This window comes from Oncorhynchus mykiss, chromosome 31 (assembly GCF_013265735.2).
Source record: "Oncorhynchus mykiss isolate Arlee chromosome 31, USDA_OmykA_1.1, whole genome shotgun sequence".
NCBI lineage: Eukaryota > Metazoa > Chordata > Actinopteri > Salmoniformes > Salmonidae > Oncorhynchus > Oncorhynchus mykiss.
Window position 1 is genome coordinate 30,340,500 of NC_050571.1, and position 19,934 is coordinate 30,360,433.

Below are 19,934 nucleotides of genomic sequence, written 5' to 3' on the forward strand. Positions count from 1 at the left end.
TCTCTTCAGGACCTCAGGAAGATGCTGAGGATTGTACATGGGGCTTAACAGGTGTAACAAATTCAAGGAAGTAGTCATTTTCTGCAGCTGTTGCCGATGCAGTTACTGCTTTTTATATCAGAAATATGAGAGACGTTGGCCAACTGGGAGTGCATCCAGAATGCGTAGTTTAGAAATGGAGAGAGAGTAAGGGAGCGAGAGATGAAAGAGAGAGAGAGCGAAGCGGACTCCCGGTCTACTGAACTGAACACATCTCCGACGTTTCCCCGTCTCTCTCAAAACTACAGAGAAACTCCCTGGAGGAATGGCTTTACTGGTAACTGTGTGTGTGTGTGTGTCTCTTAGCGCATCCTGTAAATCAAGCATAAAGCTTTGTGTATAAGCTCTTAGCGTTTAGACAAATGGGTCCCAATTTCAGTGAATAGGAGCATTAATGGTTAGAGGGGAGGCAGAAGCGGTGCGGAGTGCATTAGGAACCACTGATGGAGATTGAATAGACCCTTTCCTATCCTAAAAACAGCACTTCCTCTCTCTCTCACACTAGTGCTGAGCGATTAGTGCTTTTTGAGGTCGGTTTCGGTTCGATCATTAAAAAAATAAAAAAACATGAAATGCATCACGAAATAATGACGTTACTATGATTTCAGAGTTTATTAATTAATAGACTTCCAAAGCCCCAAATGGTGAGCATTCAAAATATTGAAAATATTCTATTGTCTCTGATCAGGTAGACCTCAATAGGATATTACTATGACATTCAATATTTCAGTTTATATTACTTTGTTTTATTTGACTGCTTTATTCTTTTTAATCTCTGCTCAGGCAATAGCAGTCAGCCAGCCAGACCATCTGTTATGTTCTCCTCATACTGGACTGTCTGTAGTCATCCTATTTAGCTTGCCTGCCTAAGTATGCTGTAGAGGTGCCTGCCTGTCAATAATTTTACTACTTCTTCAAAGTAGATGAGGCATACTTTCCAGAACTGTCTCTGTCCCTCGTTGTGTACATTCCTTTCTCATACGGTCTGTGTATATCTAAACCTAACATAGCAGGCGTAAAATTGTATCCGTACAGAGATCTGTATATAATGGTGATATTCTCATGTCGCTGCCCTAACAAGGGGTGTTGTCCCAAAGGCGGGAAGGCAGGTTGCAAGTTTAGCTTCAAAATAAGCCCATAGAAATGCATTGGGCTGATTTTGGCGAGTGAAAAAGCTGGCGCAGTGGATTATGGTCATTGTAGTTAATTACCACATTTCTGTGCTGAACTAAGTTGAATATTTGCTTAGTGAACACTACAACACCCTTCAGCCTAGCATCCCACATAGTTCTTGACTTGATTTCTTTCGTGAATGATTTGAGAAACAGCGTGTTGGGCTCACACAAAAAATAAATGGAATTCAAGTAATTGAACCGACATCGTTCAATTAGTTGTTTAATAATTGAAAAAAAAAATATATGATGATTAATCGCTCAGCACACACACACACACAAACTTTAGCACATCTGCAGGCTCTACTGTTGAAACCTTAAAGCTGGACCAGCAGCCAGATGACTGGCTGAAGGATCACTGCATGCCTATCAGGCTGGTGCTGCTGGTCTAATTGTGATAAATGATAGCTGTTCCGCTGTCTGTCACTCTCTCTTCGCACATTGCACTGCCTGCCTCAGATGTGTGGAGGGCTTCACCCCAGCAGCTCCCGATCCATAACATCGGCCTGTATCTTCAACAAAGAAATGCTGAAGTTTTCACTGAATATGTAAAGGGTAAACACATTTGCTTTGATGCAGTGGATGTTTTGAAAGTTAGAGGGCCTCAGGGGTATACTAGATGTCACTAACTGTGAATGGTCAGCCTCTGATCCTGTCTTCTCCAATGTTGTGGTGACAGGCTGCCAATACCCTCCCACACATGGCCAATAAAGTGTCTGAGCCTGTGAGTATGAAACACTTTATTACAGTTTAGAAGCTGTCCTGGAGGTGTAGCTGACAAGAGCTGTGGAAGAGCTTTCACAGTACACACACTGACTCACACCATGGTATTATGTCTGAGTCCCATATGACGCAAATCATGTCTGTGTGGAACCAGTACTGAGGATTGTAGCTCCTTGAAAAGCGAGGCACTTCTTCGCTGTACATCTCTCACTCTGCCCCAGCCCTGAGCCTTCTCTCTCCCTCGGATAACCAAATACTACATGCTGCCAGGACCCAGGGGTGGATAAATCATCCCTTTAACCAAAGTGAGCTAATTGAATGAGTTACTGATGTGATTGCCTTGGCTGGTCCACAGAGCATGGGGTGTACGTGTTGTTTTTAGTTTGTTCGTCTGTGTGAGGCCAACGGTCTTCACTATTCAGTGCTAAATGCTTCCCTAACTGGGGAGTTCCGATAGCTCGGCTTCAGCTGTTAAGCTGTCTGTCTGGACAGTTTCTAGAGTTCATGGGAGATGAAGGAAGGGCCCAGAGAGGTCTCTGTGGGATCCAGACTGATGTGTGACACGGAGTGGCTGTGGGAGCGGGACATTGTGTGGTTGCGAGAGGATGGCCTGGGGGTGGTTTTGCCTTGGGCTTGGACTTCTGTCTGCTCTGAGCTCTGAGTTGCCAGGGTGGAGTCCATACTTGACTCTACTCCCGCCCCGGCCCCCATCCCTGTCCCCCTGCTCCCACCTTGCTTGTGCCTCTCCCAGGCAGAGCTCAGCTTCACAGCCAGGGCCAGCAGGTTCTTCCCCAAGAACACTGTCGAGACCCTGGGGTCCCTGTACCACAGCATGCCTGTGCCCCTGAGGGCCATTGTGAACACGTTGATGGTGACCAGGCTAAGCCAGGGGTACAGGGCCTCCTTACGGGGCCCCCTCTGTCCCGGCAGGGCTGCGGCCCCCAGCTCTGTGAGGGCCACGCAGGGCAGCAGCAGCAGCAGGGCATAGCAATAGAAGAACACCAGGCCTTCGGCCCACAGGGGCACCCCCAGGTCAGTGGCCCCTGTGTGGGCTTCCCACAGCCCTGCCTGCAGGTCCAGAACATCCAGCAGGTCCACCACAACCCAGAGCAGCCTCCCCCGCACTTCCTGTTTCCTTCGCAGGGGCGTCATGTTGTCAGCCCCAGTCAGGATGAGGAACAGGGAGGGCAGGCAGACTGACAGCAGCAAGGTGAGCGTCTTCCTGGCCAGGGGGTCAGGCGGTCGGCGTTCCATTCGGTAGTTCTGGCAGACAAAGAAGAGTTTGAGCTGGAGCAGGGACAGGAAGAGGAACCAGAGTGCGTTGGCAAAGCCTCGGCGAGGCGAGTGCGCTTCAGACACCACTCCCGCCGACACGAAACGCAGAGCCAGCAGGAAGCCCAGGTCACCTAGCAACACAGCGGCACACGGCCACACGCCGGGCCCGGCCTTGCCACGGGCTCCCAGCATGCTCTGCTCCAGCAGGTAGAGGTCGACCACTGCCATGGTGCTCACCGTGACCAGGGTTGATACGCACACCTGGGGCGTAGGCACCATGCCTGGGAGAGGAACACAGAAACATGACAAAGCTGAGAGAAGGGAAATAATACAAAATATAGGAACTGTTTTGTTCCCGTCTAGACTCTGACCTCATTCATTTGCCAAAGTGAATTTCCCTTGCATGATAGACAAAAGCTTTCTTCACGACTCTTGTCTACTTAAGTGATGTTAGTCATTCTTTTTTGCTTGTTGCTATGGATAAAGATAATTTTGATGTCAGTTCAGCAGTGAGCTTTGGGTCAGAGGCCGTTCTTCCCTGGTCATACATCCTGAGGTGTTAGTTCTCACTCCTCTGCGGCTTTTTAATTTAAATGGGTCTCTTCGGCGATGAAAGTTTCAACCCCTCCCGGCGCCATGGCTAAAACTCTTGAGTATGACACAGGTTTCCTTCCATGGTGTTTTGCTTGGGTGGTCTTACCTTTATTCATTATTAATTAATTGTGTTAAAGTGCAGTAAATCTTTTTTTCTCCTTCCTGTTTACTCGGCCTGTTTGATTCTCATTGTTGCTGCCTGCCGCAGTCTTAAATTGGCAGAAAATTGCCTTCTCATTTGGGCTGAATATTAATAACGTCTCTTATTAATATTTGTTCTGAGATGTTTTTGACGGTAATTGCTTGTGTGTTCATGAACACACGTGTGTGTGTGTGTGTGTGTGTGTGTGTGTGTGTGTGTGTGTGTAAGCCATTCTAATTGGCTAATTATGTGCCATATTTCAGCAGTGAACAGTATAAAACCTCAGTATTGATTGGGAGTGTGAAATTATCAGACTTTACGGTGAAATAAAACACTCCTCTCCTTATCGTATTGAGGAGCCAGGAGAGCTGAGGAGGGTTGTCGGCCATCTGACTAGCACCGTCGAGGGTGTCAACACTGCCATGAGATCTGGCATTTTAAAATGAAATCATTACCACCTCAGATATCCCATAATGGCAACATTTGAGGGTGTGATCGAGCGAAACGATTGTGGGCTCCACGGCCATAAGGGAACAAATGAACAGAGCTAATAACGTGTGTTTATGTCTGCTTCTGACTGACGACAGGCATCAATCTTTTCAATGCACCGCTCATCTGAGCCCTGTCATCCACTGAGCGAGAGGGACTGTCAAAGGGTCTGCAGGAGAGACTTGTGAGAGGGGATTGAAAGTAAGATATATGCTCTTGGCTGTCTACATGCCTAATAAAGTATTACTGCATGATGGTAATAGTTCATAAATTAACTCTGCTTGGAGAGAGTTGGAGGGGAGATGAGATGAAAGCCAAAAGTGATGAAGAGGAAGCTGCAGACATAAAGATGTTGACGCAGGCAGCTAAAGAAGACATGGCATCTTACGCCTGCTCTGTGTATGAATAGATTTAAATGTATTCATCACCAGGGATCAGAGGAAATTAAACACTTTAATATCTGGAACAGAGGAGTGAAAAATGTATGGGTGAGAAAAAGACCTAGACTGACTGACTAATCCTCCTAGGGGCATGGTGAGGAAACGAAGAGGAGGGGCACAAATGTCAGCTTCACTAATATCTGATTATCATACATTTTTGTTTCACTGCGTCCTGATTATCAGTGCTGGAATTGAATGGATTCTAGTGTACCAAGCCGCTGACTGTGAGAATATTGGAATTGAAAAATGTTTTATCTGAACAAACCCCCACCCCCCCAAACTGCAGTCAGTGGAAGGAGAAAGGTAGTCTGCTACCCCAGACAGTGTGTTTGCCTTTCTCATTCCCAACACGCCTGTTGGCAATTCTATGTGCGTCTTAAATTGTACCCTGGAACCCTGGCATTCCTCTGTCAGCCTGTGTTTGTGTTGTGACGGCTTGTCAACGCACATTGATTTTGTTCTGAGTGAGCGGCCCAGATGACTGCCGTGTGTCCACTCTGCTCATCAATAATGACCAGATTCATCATCCCTATCATTAGAAAGCCGTACTGTAACTGACAGGCTGATTCAGGCTATTCCGCTGCAAGTGTAAGGAATGGGGCCTGTAAAGGTGGACAGATAAACATTTTGTTTGTGATTCTTCAGCCGACGGTGTACAAGGACAGAAAGACTTCCTTCTTGTTTGTTATGCGTGTCGTGTGTATTGTGAAGAAAGGAGTGTTTTTGCCAATCACCCAGGTAATCTGTTATGGTTTTCAAATGAGCTCCCCTACACACATGGAGACACACACACACACCTCGTCTGTTTTCCTCTAATATTGGTGGTCTGCCAGGTGCGCTGGGAGGCAGGTAAAAGGAAGATTAATTGCTCTAGACTTATAATTCATATAAAAACATCCCCAGGATATTTGTCTTACTACAAACTAAATCCAATGTAATCTTACCCAGCAGGAGGGGAGATAGCTCAGTCTAGCCTAAGTTGTACATGGGGCTATGTGAAAGCCTGAGGTGCTTGCTTGTTAGAGAGAAAAGGGGATTTCTCGTCAATTAAATTCATTTATGGAGGTAAAACGTGGAGGGGAAAAAAAACATCCAACTAATGGTATAGTATTGGCAAATCGTGTCTCATCCAGGTGACTGAGTTGCCATCCAGCAGTAACAGCTGATGTCTCATGAGGCATTTGTACGCCTATGGGAACAGCTATTACATGTGTAGGGGTTGTAGGTATTGGAGCATGTACCCCAAATGATCATTTTAACAGAAATCTGTTTAAATACCTTCTCTAAGGGCGATTTTGTCTACCATTATGTTGGAGCCACACACTTAACACCTAGTCACTCATTTATTTATGGTACATTTTAATGATGCACCACCTGTTACATAATCACTCTTTATTAATACGTGCATACATAATTCAACTCTTTCAAAGTAGTGGATAGCTAGTTACCCAAAGCATGCGTTCTTCGCTGCTCCTCTTGGTTTGATTGAGATCCACGTCGCCTATTAGTCGTACTAGAACGGTCCCTGGATAAACATTAAAGGTTAAAAATGATAATCTGTGATTCCTAAATTAGTCTTTACATCGGTTGCTTTGTGTTAGACCTATAATGCTGTGTGTCTGTCGGGAATATTTGAACAAACTCCCACTCTGCTATGACGATCTTATCATACTGATAAAATAGGGGGAAAGTAATTGTCCATCTTCGAGTTTGTAAGATTTAAAACGTCAAGCCGCTTTTGCTTTTTCGGTCATCAGATAAACGTGTCATTTTGCACAGTTATCCCACAGTCATCGTGGGCGCAGAATTATCCATCTCTTGGTATGTCCGTATTGAATTTGACACCTTGGCTCTCCGGTCTGGCAGCCGAAGATCCAGTTATTCGGGAAGGAGCTGTGCGGGCTTGTTCGCCGGGCTCCGTATTCTGTGAGCTGTCGAAGTCGCTCAGAAGTAGACGGCTGCTTGACGCGGAATGATGATCAGGAATAGACGGCCAGATAAGTATCGACAGTAAAGCAAACCTCGAGGACACGAGAGAGAAACATGAGGAAACTCGCCGCTAGAGTTTATGATTGCGGTGTTAATTTGTAGGCAGGTTACATACTCTCGGCTCCCCGCCTCGTTCTCTCTCACTGGGTGAGTTCGTTTTGCATCGCCCAGTGCCCCGGGTAGGCGGAGTTTAAAAAAATATATATATATATATATATATTATATACATTATATATATTTTAGACCATTCCATTGGTCCTTAAGTGAAATCTTAACACACCGAGGGTACCGCTGCATAAATGTAGTTGCCCACAGTTATGTCCATCGGTTATGGTAATGATCATTATGCCACTTTGATGAAAACTAGCGTAATGGATTGGTATTAGATGGAAGTAGGTTACAGCCTTGATTGCCCTGCCAGTGCCGTACCCTAATGAAATTTATACGGAACGCACTCAGATATACGGAGCCAAGTAGAGCGAGAGATGCCTGTAGCCTATGGACACATCTCAAAACGCAGATGTTACTACTTTAATTAGACCCCTTCTGTTTCTTACCGTCTTTAGTTACACAACAAAACCATCCTGTTTCTTGTTGTAGTGTAGATTTAAAACAGTCCCAGCTGGCTGCCTTATGGCCTAAAGGGTATAGGAATGGATGATTTTGATAGTCAAGGAGCATGCATTGCTTCACCTTGTCATTGTGTGTTCCGTTAAGTGAATGCATATGCATATCAATCTCCACCTTCTCAGCATCACTTCTAAACTCAAAGGCTTTCTCATTTAACCATCTCCCTTTTTATTATCTCGTCTCTGTGTGTGAGACAGGGGAAGGAGAGTCATCATTCTTGTCACAATCGGCTTCTCGCTCCACTGGCTTCCAGAGGTTTTCCATTCCCTTGGTTCAATTTGTTTGTTTTTCTCTCAGCTCTCCTCTTTCTCTCCCTTCTCATGCCTTCCAGTTTCATTCTCTCTGTCTCTCTTCTGCCTTTTTCCTTTGGTTCCCTGTGGGTGTGGTTGAAGGTCACTCTGCACTGGCTCTCTTTCAGCATGAAAAGGGGGAGCAGACATAGTGGGAGAGAGAGAGGGGGACAGAGGGAGGGAGAAAGGGAAGGCAGACTGTCCACAGCAGTGCATAGTCATCGCTTTCCCTCCTAAACATGAGGAAGTTTGGAAGGACGTGGGGTAAGAGACCGTCCAAGAATGCTAAGGACTGATTGGTTCCAAGCTGATGTCCACCAGTGGCAGAGGCCAACCACCACAGAGCCAGAATAGAATAGCAATCTCCTCTCCACCATCTGCTCTCACTAGTCTCCTTTCCGTCACATGTATCAGAGCTCTATCCTCTGCTGCTATTCATGCACAGCTTTACCTACCACACTGAATAATTTAGTTTAATGTGGCAATTGGAATGCCTTCTAAATTGCACAAATGAGAAAGTCACTTTAACTCTAACTACATGTACATACAACTAACCGGTGCCCCCTCACATTGACTCTGTACCGGCACACCCCTGTATATATTGTTATTTTTTACTGCTGCTCTTTAATTACTTGCTACTTTTATCTCTTATTCTTATCTGTGTTTTTTTTAAACTGCACTGTTGGTTTGGGTCTCGTAAGTAAGCATTTCACTGTAAGGTCTACACCTGTTTTATTCGGCGCATGTGACTAATACAATTTGATTTGAAATTAAATGACAGAACCTTTCACAACCATAATACCTCACTACTTTTCTGTTGCTGCTACTACAGCTGCTACGACTACTACTGCTGCACTCCAATGCAACACTACCAAATCAATACCCATGTGATACAGTTCCTGGCTCTCCCACTAGCTCCTCCAGAGTTCCTGAGGCATCTAGTTGATGCCTCCAGTAGGCCATTCAGCTGCTGCTGCCTCTACACATGATTAATCATGAAGCACAACACTGTCGACAGTGTGAAGGGAACTTAATGGAGTCGAAAATACCATGTTTTCTTTGATATGGTGTAATCACTTGTTTTCCTGCCCTGCTTGCTGATCTGATTGGGCAGGTTCTCTGCTGTGTAGACTCAGATGGAGCCAGTATACGCCCTTGGAGCAGAGCTGTGCTGCTGGTTGTTGCTCACCCGTTTCGCTTGTTATGGAAAGGAGTTCTTTGGGAGTTTGGCCGTCACTGTCCGTCGTCATCATCCTGGTCATTTGGAAAATGTGCTTGAAGTACACTTATTTCAGTACAATATGTGAGAGTTGACTGTGGGCTTAGAGGACCTGAGCTGACCTGCTATTCTCTGTGGCAGACTGCCGTGTCCCTACCCCCTCTCTAGGCGTGCCGTGCAGGGGTAAGATGGGTCAACCCAATCAGCTGAATGACGTCCTGATAGGGATGAGTGATAAAACGGCAACATGGCAGCAGATTAAATGAACACGATAACGAATGAGCGTTTCACCGGCGTTTAATTAACCCCCAGCCGCATCCTACCCCCCACTCTCACGGCACACACCCCTCTGTAACTCCTCCCTTCTCCCTATCCCACCCAACCACCACACTGCCTGCCAGAGCAATTTATCCCCTGTCCTTCTTGTGTGCCCGGGGCAATTAATCCTGCCCCAAGGCCCCCTCCTATGTCTGTGTCCTCTACCTGCATGTCTGCCACACTTGCTTACACACATTCTCTTTTTCTTGCTGTCTCGCTCTCGCACGCACACATGCTTCTAAGACACCTGTAAACTGGAGGACCCTTACACTTCAATTATCTAAAATTTTAGCAATATGCATAGAATTGAAAAGTTATCGTCGGATATTATTCATCCTAATCAGACAGGTTTTTTAAATGGAAGATATGTAAGCGATAATAGAAGACAAGTATTAGAAACTATAGAACAATATGAAGAATCTGGGAAACCAGGCCTGGTATTCATAGCTGATTTTGAAAAAGGCATTCGATAAAGTATGACTAGAATTTATATATATATATATATATATATATATATATAAATGAATGAATGAATGAATGGACTATTTTAATTTATACAATGGGTTAAAGTTGTGTGGTAAATAATGAATACTTCTCAGAAAGTCTTCAACTGTCGCAGTAAAACGATGTTGTCCACTATCGGCATATCTATCTGTTATGGTCATCGACATAACAAATAGCTATTAAAATGAGCTCCAACAATAACATCAAGGGGCTGGAAATCCAGGGCTTAAAATCAAAGGCGTCAATGTATGTGGATAATTCATGTTTTCTTTTATATCCACAACTTGTATCCCTGCACAACCTCATTAACGGATCTAGATCATTTGTCTAACCTCTGGATTAAAACCAAATTATGATAAGTGTACCATATTACATATTGGATCGCTAAAAAATGAAATAATTTTACCAATAAAATGGTCTGACGGTGAAGTGGTCATATTCTGTATTCATATCCCGAAATACACTCTCACAATACATTTAATCAGAAATAGATAAAAATAGATAAGCTGATGCTACCATGGAAAGGTAAATGCCTGTTTTTTTTTTTATGGAAAATCGACCTGATTTTAATTGAGTCATATCCCAGTTCACCTATTTTTACTTATGGCCCTGCCCACACCGATTTACTTGTTTTAAAAAAAATTATATGCGCAAAACATATTCCACATTATTTGGAACGGCACGCCAGACAATATTAAACAGGGTTATTTTATATAATGAATATGAATTCGGAGGGCTGAAATGATTAAATATGAACGTATTGAACCTCTCACTAAAGGTTTCAGTCATACAAAAGTTAATTCCAAACTCATTAAAAGTGCCTTTTCCCCTTTATTCCAATTACAACCTTTCACTTTAAGTTATTTGAAAATGAAATGCACCGACCGGCTCGATTTGGTATTATGTAACAAATTTTGAAATTGTGTTTTTTATATTGGATAAATGTATAGACTCGGAGCTAGAAAATTGTATATGATATACTACAATTGCAGAAAAATGGGAAAGTAATTCTGCCTTGAAAGTTGGTAAACTTGTAACCCCGCTTTTGGCTCTTGAATGTTTTGGTACACCTACTGGAGAGCTCTTCTTTGTCTACACCCATTCTGTAAGTGAGGACTTGGTGGACTGTATATTCTTTAGGTTAGGTTTTACTTTGTGTTTGCTCCCATGTGCTGGTAAAGGCACAGATGACAGACAGGTAGGATTCAAATTGAGGTGGTTTAATAACGCTGAAGATGCACAGGCACGGAACAGCACTGCACAGCGTATATAGTATGGATCTGCTAAGGTACTTGGTGGTCTGGCAACTTGCTTCAACGTGTGTGTGTGTATGTGTAAAGAGATAAATAAAGATGGTGAATGACAGAATACAATCTCTCATAAACAATATGCATGGCAATAACATACAGCGTAATAAAACAAATAAGTGTATTAATTTAAGATCAAAAGGGTGCCGCCGCACGTGTACTACAAAGCATAGGACCATCTTCAGTACAGGGCTACAATGAACTTGAATACCTCTAAACAGTGAAATGCAATGTTATACCCATATAATGATTTACCCTACGTATACAATTACAGGGCATATAAAAAACGCACTTGGGGACATTATCCTATACAAATACAGGGTTAAATGTCCAAAATTAAATGGGGGAAAGGGGGATACCTAGTTAGTTGTACAACTGAATGCCTTCAACTGAAATGTGTCTTCCGCATTTAACCCAACCCCTCTGAATCAGAGAGGTCCGAAGGTCTGCCATAATCGACATCCGCGCCTTCGGGGGCCCGGGGAACAGTGGGTTATCTGCCTTGCTCAGGGGCAGAATGACAGATTTTTACCTTGTCAGCTCAGGGATTCGATCCAGCAACCTTTCAGTTACTGGCCCAATGCTCTAACCACCATAACAGAGCTTGCCAGCTCACAGTAGCTAGCTCGCAGTAGAAACTACTAATTAGTGTAACCATAAATAGGACATTGTCGCAGAGACATAAATACCTGAAAGATATGTAATAAGGACGCACACTGGCCTTGGCTAACACAATGAAAGCTAACTGGTGGGAAAACACGGGTGGCTGGAGCTTTCTCTCACTTGACTTCTCTCGAGCTGATCTTCTCTGAGCTAGAGATCGCCCAGCATGCTCTGCTCCACTTCACCAGTGGGCGGAGCTACATCTCAGATATGATGAACTAACATTACTGATACGGTTAACTACAAATACTTAACAGCGTTTTGTACACGTTCAGCATTGTTCACACCCTCTTAAGCCTTAGCCCCACCAATCTCTTTTTAAGGAGTCACATGTGAGGCCATGTGCTAAACAGAATGAGTACAGTAGTGTATTAAACAACCAAAGATTAAAAGCTGGTTTATACTACATGTCTGTAGACAGTTGTTGTTCATGATGTCACTGCATTCTATTGTCGTCCGACATCAAACTTGTCATTGTTGTTATGAAAAAGTATAAACACAAAAACTATAGGCTGCATGATATCAGCAGCCTGGTGGTCCAAAATAGCATCGCTGGTGTATTTTAACACCAACTGTTTAGAGTAGTACACAGCATTGTACGAGATCTTCAGTTTTTTGGCTATTCCATGTGAGAAAGTGCTTTCATTTCTCAGAACAAGAATAGACTGAAGAGTTTCAGAAGAATGGTCTTTGTTTCTGACCATTTTGAGCCTGTATTCGAACCCATAAATGCTGGTGCTCCAGATACTCAACTAGTCCAAAGAAGGACAGTTTTTTTTTATTTGCTTTTTTAATCAGGACAACAGTTTTCAGCCATGCTAACAAAATTGCAAAAGGGTTTTCTAATGATACATTAGCCTTTTTAAAATGATAAACTTGGATTAGGTAATACAACATGCCATTGGAACACAGGTGTGATGGTTGCTGCCTATGTAGATATTCCATAAAAAAATCAGCTGTTTCCAGCCACAATGGTCATTTACAACATTAACGATGTCTACACTGTATTTCTGACCAATTTTATGTTATTTTAATGGACAATTTTTTTTATTTTCTTTCAAATGCAAGGACATTTCTAAGTGACCCCAAACTTGAACGGTAGTGTATGTCTGTCTATTTCTCCAAATATCTCACAATGTGTAATTTAGTTGGATGCCATTTTTAATCATGAGAATCTCCTCTTTCTAATTATGTAAGGCTGGGCAGTGTATTCCGTTGTCATCAAACGCTAGTCAACTTCTGACTATTTCTGGATTTTTTTCCCCTACTTCCTCGTTATGCAGACATAAGCACACTTGGCACCATTGGGGTGCGGATGTTTTACTTCCTACACAAGTTATTTTTCAGTTTCGTCCTAAGACCAGATGGTAGTGGTAAAAAGAAAGGGATAAAAAATGTTGGTGCCATTAAGGCAAAATGTAATTCTAAGCGTCACTCCAGTCAAAACAGGCTTTGCGAATGTTTGATTCCATTATATTGCTATGGGCTAGTGTTCCAGCTTAGGCAATGTTCTTTTGCCATTTTTCAGCCTTGGGTTAATTTTGACTCATTCTATTGTCCAGCCTTCCATAATCCCAACTCATAACTTTAATACCCTGCATGAATCTACAGGTAGCTCAAGCTAACCAACTAGCAATGCAGAGCCACTGTGATACAAATACTATTATACACAAGCTAACAGTACGCTTTAACTTGCAATAACTTTCTGACCAAAATTAGAAACGTATAATGACCTAGACCACTGTGCCACCTGGGAGGCCCATCAAATCAAATGTTATTGGTCACATACACATGGTTAGCAGATGTTAATGCGAGTGTAGCGAAATGCTTTCGCTTCTAGTTCCAACAGTGCAGTAATATCTAACAATTAATCTAACAATTCCCCAACAACTACCTAATACACACATCTAAAGGGGGAAATGAGAATATGTACATATAAGTATATGGATGAGCGATGGCCAAGCGGCATAGGCAAGGTGCAGTACATGGTATAAAATACACTATGTAATATGAGTAATGTAAGACATGTAAACATTATTAAGTACCCAAAAATTGGCAGCTGCACCATACAGATTACAAAATAGTTGGGAAGAGATTTTCTATGTGCCGATTCTACAGCACATACAGTTGAAGTCGGAAGTTTACATACACCTTAGCCAAATACATTTAATTTCAGTTTTTCACAATTCCTGACATTTAATCAGAGTAAAGATTCCCTGTCCTCGGTAAAATTAGGATCACCACTTTATTTGTGTCAATAATAGTAGTGATTTATTTCTGCTTTTATTTCTTTCATCACATTCCCAGTGGGTCAGAAGTTTACATACAATCAATTAGTATTTGGTAGCATTGCCTTTTAAATTGTTTAACTTGTTATGGCTCCAATCCCGATACCGGGATCGACATGACAACTACCAGTGAAAATAGAGGGCGCCAAAATTCAAACCACAGAAATTCCTAAAACATACATGTCTTATATCATTTTAAATCTACTTTCGTTGTTAATCCCACCAAAGTGTCCGATTTTTCAAATAGGCTTTTCAGCGAAAGCACTACAAACGATTGTTAGTTATCCACCAAACCACAATAAGCACAGCCATTTTCCAGCAAAATATAGCCTTCACAAAAACCAGAAATAAAGATAATTGAAGGTTAGTGATTAATTTTATCTTCATCAGATGACACTCATAGGACTTCATGTTACACAATACATGCATGTTTTGTTTGATAAAGTTCATATTTATGTAACAAAAATCTGAGTTTACATTGGCGCGTTAGATTCACTAGTTCCAAAAACATCAAGTGATTTTGCATAGCCACATCATTCAACAGAAATACTCATCATAAATGTAGATGATAATATAGTTATACACCTGGAATTATAGATATACCTCTCCTTAATGCAACCGCGGTGTCAGATTTCAAAAAAACTTTACGGAAAAAGAAATGCATGCAATAATCTGAGACGGCGCTCAATTTAAAAACACCACAGCCGCAAAGATGGCGTCTACATGATAAATATGCCCTTCTACATCAGAAAGCACTCCAGGAATCCCAGGTCCACAATAAATGTTTGTTTTGTTCGAAAATGTCAGTTATTTATGTCCAAATACCTTCTTTTGTTAGAGAGTTTGCTATACATATCCAAACGCTAATTCTGGTCAGCGTTATATCGGACAAAAACTTCAAAAAGTGATATTACCGGTCAAAGAAACATTTCAAACTAAGTACAGAATCAATCATTAGGATGTTTTTAACATATAGCTTCAATAAAGTTCCAACCGGAGTACTCCTTCTTGTCTTCGTGAGCAATGGAACGCAAGTGACTACCATGAGGAAAAAGTGGAATCACAAAATGGCTGCTTGATGGACAGCTGATATATTCTGCTCTCATTCACTCCCACAACAACATAGAAGCCTCATTATAATTTCTATTGATGGTTGACGTCTAGTGGAACCCATAGGCAGTGCAACATCATTCATATTGCAAGGGGATTTCATTGGGGACTCTGGTGAATAGATACAAGCTCAGATTTCTGACTTCCTGTTTTGATTTCAACTCAGGATTTTGCCTGCCAATATGAGTTCTGTTATACTCAGATATCATTCAAACAGTTTTAGAATCTTCAGAGTGTTTTCTATCCAAAACTAATAATAATATGCAAATATTAGCGACTATGACTGAGGTGTAGGCCGTTTGATATGGGCACCTTTTTATCCAAGCTACTCAATACTGCCCCTGCAGCCATAAAAAGTTCATTTGGGTCAAACGTTTCGGGTAGCCTTCCACAAGCTTCCCACAATAAGTTGGGTGGATTTTGGCCCATTCCTCCTGACAGAGCTGGTGTAACTGAGTCAGGTTTGTAGGCCTCCTTAAATCGCAGACTCTTTTTCAGTTCTGCTCTCAAATTTTCTATAGGATTGAGGTCAGGGCTTTGTGATGGCCACTCCAATACCTTGACTTTGTTGTCCTTAAGCCATTTTGCCACAACCTTGGAAGTATGCTTGGGGTCATTGTCCATTTTGGAAGACCCATTTGCGACCAAGCTTTAACTTCCTGACTGATGTCTTGAGATATTGCTTCAATATATCCACATAATTTTCCTCCCTCGTGATGCCATCTATTTTGTGAAGTGCACCAATCCCTCCTGCAGCAAAGCAGCCCCACAACATGATGCTGCCACCCTCGTGTTTCACGGTTGGGATGGTGTTCTTCGGCTTTCAAGGCTCACCCTTTTTTCCTCCAAACAGAACGATGGTCATTATGGCCAAACATATCTATTTTTACTTCATCAGACCAGAGGACAATTCTCCAAAAAGTATGAGATTTGTCCCAATGTGCAGTTGCAACCTGTAGTCTGGCTTTTTTTTAATGGCGGTTTTGGAGCAGTGGCTTCTTGCTTGTTGAGCGGCCTTTCAGGTTATGTCAATATAGGACTCGTTTTAGTGTGGATATAGATACTTTTGTACCTGTTTCCTCCAGCATCGTCACACGGTCCTTTGCTGCTGTTCTGGGATTGATTTGCACTTTTCACACCAAAGTATGTTCATCTCTAGGAGACAGAACGCGTCTCTTTCCTGAGCGGTATGACGGCTGCGTGGTCCCATGGCGTTTATACTTGCGTACTATTGTTTGTACAGATGAACGTGGTACCTTCAGTCGTTTGGAAATTGCTCCCATGGATGAACCAGACGTGTGGAGGTCTACTATTTTTTTTGAGGTCTCTGCTGATTTAATTTGATTTTCCCATGATGTCAAGCAAAGAGACACTGAGTTTGTACAGAAACCCAACCTAAAACCCCAAACAGCAAGCAATGCAGGTGTAGAAGCACGGTGGCTAGGAAAAACTCCCTAGAAAGGCCAGAACCTAGGAAGAAACCTAGAGAGGAACCAGGCTATGAGGGGTGCCAGTCCTCTTCTGGCTGGGCTGGTGGAAATTATAACAGAACATGGCCAAGATGTTCAAATGTTCATAGATGACCAGCAGGGTCAAATAATAATAATAATAATAATAATAATAATAATAATAATAATCAGTGGTTGTTGAGGGTGCAACAGGTCAGCACCTCAGGATTAAATGTCAGTTGGCTTTTCATAGCCGATCATTGAGTATATCTACCGCTCCTGCTGTCTCTAGAGAGTTGAAAACAGCAGGTCTGGGACAGGTAGCACGTCCGGTGAACAGGTCAGGGTTCCATAGCCGTAGGCAGAACAGTTGAAACTGGAGCAGCAGCACAGCAAGGAGTCGTCAGGTAGTCTTAAGGCATGGTCCTAGGGCTCAGTTCCTCCAAGAGAAAGAAAGATAATTAGAGAGAACATACTTAAATTCACACAGGACGCCGGATAAGACAGGAGAAATACTCCAGATATAACAGACTGACCCTAGCCCCCCGACACACTAAATACTGGAGGCTGAGACAGGAGGGGTCGGAAGACACTGGCCCCATCCAACGATACCCCCAGACAGGGCCAAACAGGCTATATATAACCCCACCCACTTTGCCAATGCACAGCCCCCACACCACTAGAGGGATATCTTCAACCACCAACTTACCATCCTGAGACCAGGCCGAGTATAGCCCACAAAGATCTCCGCAACTGCACAACCCAATGGGGTGCGCCAACCCGGACAGGAAGACCACGTCAGTGACTCAACCCACTCAATTGACGCACCCCTCCTAGGGACGGCATGGAAGAGCACCAGTAAGCCAGTGGCTCAGCCCCTGTAATAGGGTTAGAGGCAGAGAATCCCAGTGGAGAGAGGGGAACCGGCCAGGCAGAGACAGCAAGGGCAGTTCATTGCTCCAGTGCCTTTCTGTTCACCTTCACACTGGGCCAGACTACATTCAATCATAGGACCTACTGAAGAAATTAGTCTTCAATAAAGACTTAACTTCTTGGCGCACCCATCCCTTTAGCGGGATCATTTTCGTCAACATCCACTGAATTGCAGAGCACCAAATTCAAATTAAATTACTTTCTTTTTTTTTCATGAAATCACAAGTGCAATATAGCAAAACACAGCTTCGCTTGTTGTTAATCCATCTGGCGTGTCAGATTTCAAAAAAGCTTTTCGGCGAAAGCAAACCAAGCATTTATGTAAGGACATCTCTCTCAGCAGACAAAACATTACAAACAGCTAGCAGCAAAGTAGATTAGTCACGAATGTCAGAAAAGCAATAAAATGAATCGCTTACCTTTGATCTTTGGATGTTTGCCCCCATGAGACTCCCCGTTTAACAATAAATGTTCCCATTGTTCCATAAAGATTATTTTTATATCCAAAATACCTCCATTTGGTAGGCGCGTTATGTTCAGAAATCCACAGGCTCGAGCGGTCACGACGGGGCAGACAAATTCCAAATAGTATCTGTAAAGTTCGTAGAAACATGTCAAACATTTTTTATAATCAATCCTCAGGTTGTTTTTACAATAAATAATCGATAATATTTCAACCGGACTGTGGAATTTTCAATAGGAGAGAGAGAGAGAGAAAATGTCTGCTCCAAGCTGCTCACTCATGCAAAACTCTGCTGGCACCCAGCCATCCACTGTCGAGATGTGATCTTTCTCGCTCATTTTTCAGAATTATCCCTTTTAAATGGAGGGAAGGCATGCAATGGAACAGGGAGCTTTCGAAATAGAAGGCACTACCTCTGGATTTTCCTCAGGTTTTTCGCCTGCAATATCAGTTCTGTTGTACTTCTGTTATACTTTTGACAGTTTTGGAAACTTTAGATTGTTTTCTATCCTAATCTGAATTATATGCACATTCTAGATTCTGGGCCTGAGAAATAGGCAGTTTCATTTGGGTACATTTTTCATACAAACATCAAAATACTGCCCCCTACACTCAAGAGGTTAAAGGTCGAGACCGAGTCTGCGTCTCTCACATGGGTTGGCAGACTATTCCATAAAAGTGGAGCTTTATAGGAGAAAGCCCTGCCTCCAGCTGTTTGCTTAGAAATTCTAGGGACGGTAAGGAGGCATGTGTCTTGTGACCTTAGCGTACGTGTAGGTATGTACGGCAGGACCAAATCGGAAAGATATTTAGGAGCAAGCCCATGTAATGCTTTGTAGGTTAGCAGTAAAACCTTGACATCAGCCCCAGCCTTAACAGGAAGCCAGTGTAGAGAGGCTAGCACTGGAGTAATATTGATCAAAGTTTGGAGTTCAAGTCAAGATTCTAGCAGCCATGTTTAGCACTAACTGAAGTTTATTTAGTGCTTTATCCGGGTAGCCGGAAAGTAGAGCATTGTAGTAGTCTAACCTAGAAGTGACAAAAGCATGGATTACTTTTTCTGCATCCTTTTTGGACAGAAAGTTTCTGATTTTTGCAATGTTACGTAGATGGAAAAAAGCTGTCCTTGAAACATTCTTGATATGTTCGTCAAAAGAGAGATCAGGATCCAGAGTAAAGCCCGAGGTCCTTCAGTTTTATTTGAGACGACTGTACAACCATCAAGATAATTGTCAGATTCAAAAGAAGATATCTTTGTTTCTTGGGACCTGGAACAAGCATCTCTTTTTTTGTGAACTTGTGAACAGAACATTCTCATCTGGATCTTCACAACTAGCTAACTAGCTAACCGCAACCCCGGATGATTACTCCTGGCTAGCGTTTCCATCCACTTAGCTTGAAGCTAGCCCGGCCAGAGCTCCTGTGCTACCACCGAAGCATACTCCTGGGCTACAATATCCGGACCCACGACCGGTCTATCGATGTCACCGCATGAAGAGGCATAAACAGACTTAACCCCATCGCGACGTCCCCCAAAGGCTAACTTTCTAGCCCTTGCTATCTGCTTGCTTGCTAATTCGGCCTGCTAACTGCTAGCTTGTTTAGCCCCGGTCTGCTAACTGCTAGCTTGTTTAGCCCCGGCCTACTAACTGTTAGCTTGTTAGCACAGGCCTGCTAACTGTCTGAATCGCCACGTCCCCAGCCAGCCCAACCACTCACTGGACCCATATTTACTTTCAATCTCTTTTCGATTTTTAATTCGATTATACCTCCCGGTAACCTGCCTCACCCAATGTGATACGGAGTCGCTATTATTTGTAATTTTTAGAACACATTCAAGAACCTCCAGAAGCTAACGAGCTAACTAGCTACAAGCTATTTAGTCATTGTTAGCCACT

The 19,934-nt window shown here is 43.0% G+C and overlaps 2 protein-coding genes across 2 annotated transcripts in view; one reads left to right on the forward strand and one right to left on the reverse strand.

The window, feature by feature from the left end:
* The window catches only part of LOC110504976 (39S ribosomal protein L11, mitochondrial), a 61,418-nt gene that overhangs the window by 18,677 nt on the left and 22,807 nt on the right, over positions 1 to 19,934 (forward strand).
* LOC110504974 (transmembrane protein 121) lies at positions 628 to 7,006 on the reverse strand. The gene is made up of 2 exons (XM_021583891.2): positions 6,323 to 7,006; positions 628 to 3,490 (listed from the first exon to the last, which is right to left on the reverse strand). Exon 2 carries the CDS (start codon positions 3,486 to 3,488, stop codon positions 2,430 to 2,432), a length of 1,059 nt encoding a protein of 352 aa, XP_021439566.2. The 5' UTR covers positions 3,489 to 3,490; positions 6,323 to 7,006; the 3' UTR covers positions 628 to 2,429.

What these genes read in the sequence shown, in the direction of transcription:
- LOC110504974 (XM_021583891.2), bottom strand. Translation starts at nt 3,488, where the DNA reads ATGGTGCCTACGCCCCAGGTGTGCGTATCAACCCTGGTCACGGTGAGC.